This window comes from Crocuta crocuta, unplaced genomic scaffold, assembly GCF_008692635.1.
Source record: "Crocuta crocuta isolate KB4526 unplaced genomic scaffold, BGI_CrCroc_1.0 scaffold73, whole genome shotgun sequence".
In the NCBI taxonomy this organism is placed as follows: domain Eukaryota; kingdom Metazoa; phylum Chordata; class Mammalia; order Carnivora; family Hyaenidae; genus Crocuta; species Crocuta crocuta.
In genome coordinates, this window is record NW_027529443.1 from 996,879 (window position 1) to 999,502 (window position 2,624).

A 2,624-nucleotide genomic window follows, 5' to 3' on the forward strand; every position below is an offset into this window, starting at 1 on the left:
GATATTCCAGACCCTGCTTGACAACTGACCCTAAGAGGCTGATCCTATTTGCTCAGGAGGTGAGGTTCACACGATAAAGAGCAGGGAGAGGGCTTGGACCTGGTATAAAAGATCTGGAAGTTTCAGGGGGATTACTTTGTACCTGGAACTGCCAGGTGAGGGGTGACAGAGGCCTGGGCTAAGGGGTGACAGGGACGACTGAATCGGAATTAGGGGGGAATTCAAGCTGAGCTGGAGAGCAGCCTGCCTGGATAAAGTGGCAGGGGAGACCTGTGTGTCAGCTACCTGGGGCATCTGAGTGAGGAGTGAAGATATCTGGGTCTCAGAGGAAGGACTGGGGATCCCTGGGATGCTCAGGGGAATTGATACGACCAGATTTGTGTTAGTGCAGAAAGAATTATGACAAATCAACCAGGCATCTGGAATCTGATATCTTGAGCTGTGATCCAAACTCTGCAGTTTCTCAACTGTTCAGATGCTGGTACTGGCACAGTCTTGTCTATAATCACCTTCACTCCACGGGTGACAGAGAGGTGCAGCCCTAAAATGTTCCTTTCCTTCTGTTTTGTGACCCGGGTGAAGCTAGGAATTTAAACTCTGCCCCAGATGTCTCCCATCCGGGCCAATGTATCACAGGCAGATTGCAGTTAGGATTTGCTCAGACTCCTAGTTTGTAAACTCAACCACCTCTATGGTTTGGAGATGGCCTCCACGTCTTTGAAATCTCTTCCTGCTTTGTGCCAGGAGGGAACAGGACTTAACACAGGGTGGCCCAGGCAGAGGCTGAGGATTGATCTTCTGATTGGGGAGGGGAGAAGGGGGTTGGCTACCTGCAGACCAGGGAGGACAGAGGGGTGAAGCACACAGAAGATAGTGTCTTCCAGAAGCAGGACTAGAGACTAGGGACCATCGTTTCTGAGCCCAAGACTGGGTCAGTTAGGGCTGAGTTGAGGGACAAAGATGGCTGAGTCTCAACTGGAGGTCTAACCCAGGGATGCCTGGGGAAATGAAGTCCAAAGGAAAGATGGTAAACCTTGACGTTCTCCTTTCTTTCCCCTCCAGCCCCAGAATGTTGACCATTACTCTTCTTGCCCTTCTCTGTGCATCAGCCTCTGCCAATGCCAGTAAGTGACACGCCAGGAGGCCAGTAGTAGCGTCACGGGAAGGCAGCACTGCTGGTGGCCAAGGCTTCCAGAGGCTGGCTTGGGGTGGTGGGTACTGAGGTGTGGGAGGTATAGGAGCAGTGACGAGGAACTCAAGCTCTTGAGATCTCAGCTTCTGACGCCTACTGTCTCCTCCAGTTCAGGCTAGGGCCTCCTCCTACAATGGAGAGTATGGAGGCGGTGGAGGCCAGCGATTCTCCCATTCTGGTTACCAGCTGGAGGGGCCCATCACTGCCATCCGTATCCGGGTCAACAGATACTACATCGTAGGGTAAGATTCTTGTGTTTCTGTTGTTTGGGGATCTTCTCCGGTCTTACTTTAGGTTACATCTATTTCAATCAACAAGCCCAGGGATAACTTGGTATGTGAAAGCTATCAGGGGACTGGGGTCTGAGGCCAGTGCGGTCACAGCACTACAGCCCCCAGTGTGTGCATGGCCTGGGGTGAATCATGTACCACAGCCGCTTGGGCGCCTGGAGCTGGCTACTTTGGCCCCACCTGAGGTGTAAGTCCCCTCGGGCAATCTCCAACTTTGGTGACGCCTCTCCCCAGAACGTGTATCCTTCTGAATCTGGGGCAGCAAAGTCTCTTCTGTCAGGAGAGCCTTCCAGAAAGGCCCATCTACTTCCTTCACGTAGGGGTTGGGGGTACAGCGGGAACCTAGGTTTCAAATTGATGCCTTACCACTGTCAGGGGGGCTCCGGCTAAGTTACTTTTCCTCTCTGAGCCTGTCGGGATAACGACTTGAAGTTCCCAGTATGATCTCAAGGGCTCGGCTCTCTCTTCCCGCACACACCGTGGGGCTGCCAGGGGGGCCTGTCATCCCTGCTCCAGTTTGCAGGTCTCTCCGCTTGTAGGCCAGGAGGTCCTGAATTCTGGTCACCCTGCTCAGTGTCAGTCTTCCCTCCCTCCTCGCCCTGCCCCTAGGCTCCAGGTGCGCTACGGCAAGGTGTGGAGCGACTATGTGGGTGGCAGCCAGGGAGACCTGGAGGAGATTTTCCTGCACCCTGGGGAGTCAGTGATCCAGGTGTCTGGCAAGTACAAGTACTACCTGAGGAAGCTGGTCTTTGTGACTGACAAGGGCCGGTACCTGCCTTTTGGGAAAGACACAGGCACGAGTTTCAATGCTGTCCCCTTGTACCCCAACACCGTGCTACGATTCATCAGCGGCAGATCTGGCTCGCTCATCAATGCCATCGGCCTGCACTGGGACGTCTACCCCAGCGACTGCAGCAGTTGCTGAACCACAGCCTTTCCCTGGGCAGAGCACTGCAGCCGGGATGTCAGAACCGCCTTACCACTAACCCCATCTACAGGGTTCAGTAAAATAAATAATAATAAAACGACATAGCTCAAGCTGGTGTGTATGTGGGTGTGTGCTGTTAGGACCTGCCTCCTGCCTGGCTGTGGTTGTATGAATCTCCTTTCTGGCTATCTGTCGACGTCATTCTGACAAAGAG

The 2,624-nt window shown here is 53.7% G+C and overlaps 1 protein-coding gene across 1 annotated transcript; it reads left to right on the top strand.

The window, feature by feature from the left end:
• The first annotated feature begins 1,069 nt into the window (after window positions 1-1,069).
• LOC144228470 (zymogen granule membrane protein 16) lies at window positions 1,070-2,407 on the top strand. The gene is made up of 3 exons (XM_077760279.1): window positions 1,070-1,124; window positions 1,302-1,434; window positions 2,092-2,407. Exons 1-3 carry the CDS (start codon window positions 1,070-1,072, stop codon window positions 2,405-2,407), a joined length of 504 nt encoding a protein of 167 aa, XP_077616405.1.
• Window positions 2,408-2,624: the final 217 nt, after the last annotated feature.

Excerpts from the sequence above, each read along its gene's own strand:
- LOC144228470 (XM_077760279.1), top strand. The coding sequence starts at position 1,070 with ATGTTGACCATTACTCTTCTTGCCCTTCTCTGTGCATCAGCCTCTGCC. Across the intron at positions 1,125-1,301 it reads ATCAGCCTCTGCCAATGCCA|TTCAGGCTAGGGCCTCCTCC; the intron begins GTAAGTGACACG and ends TGTCTCCTCCAG. Across the intron at positions 1,435-2,091 it reads AACAGATACTACATCGTAGG|GCTCCAGGTGCGCTACGGCA; the intron begins GTAAGATTCTTG and ends CCCTGCCCCTAG.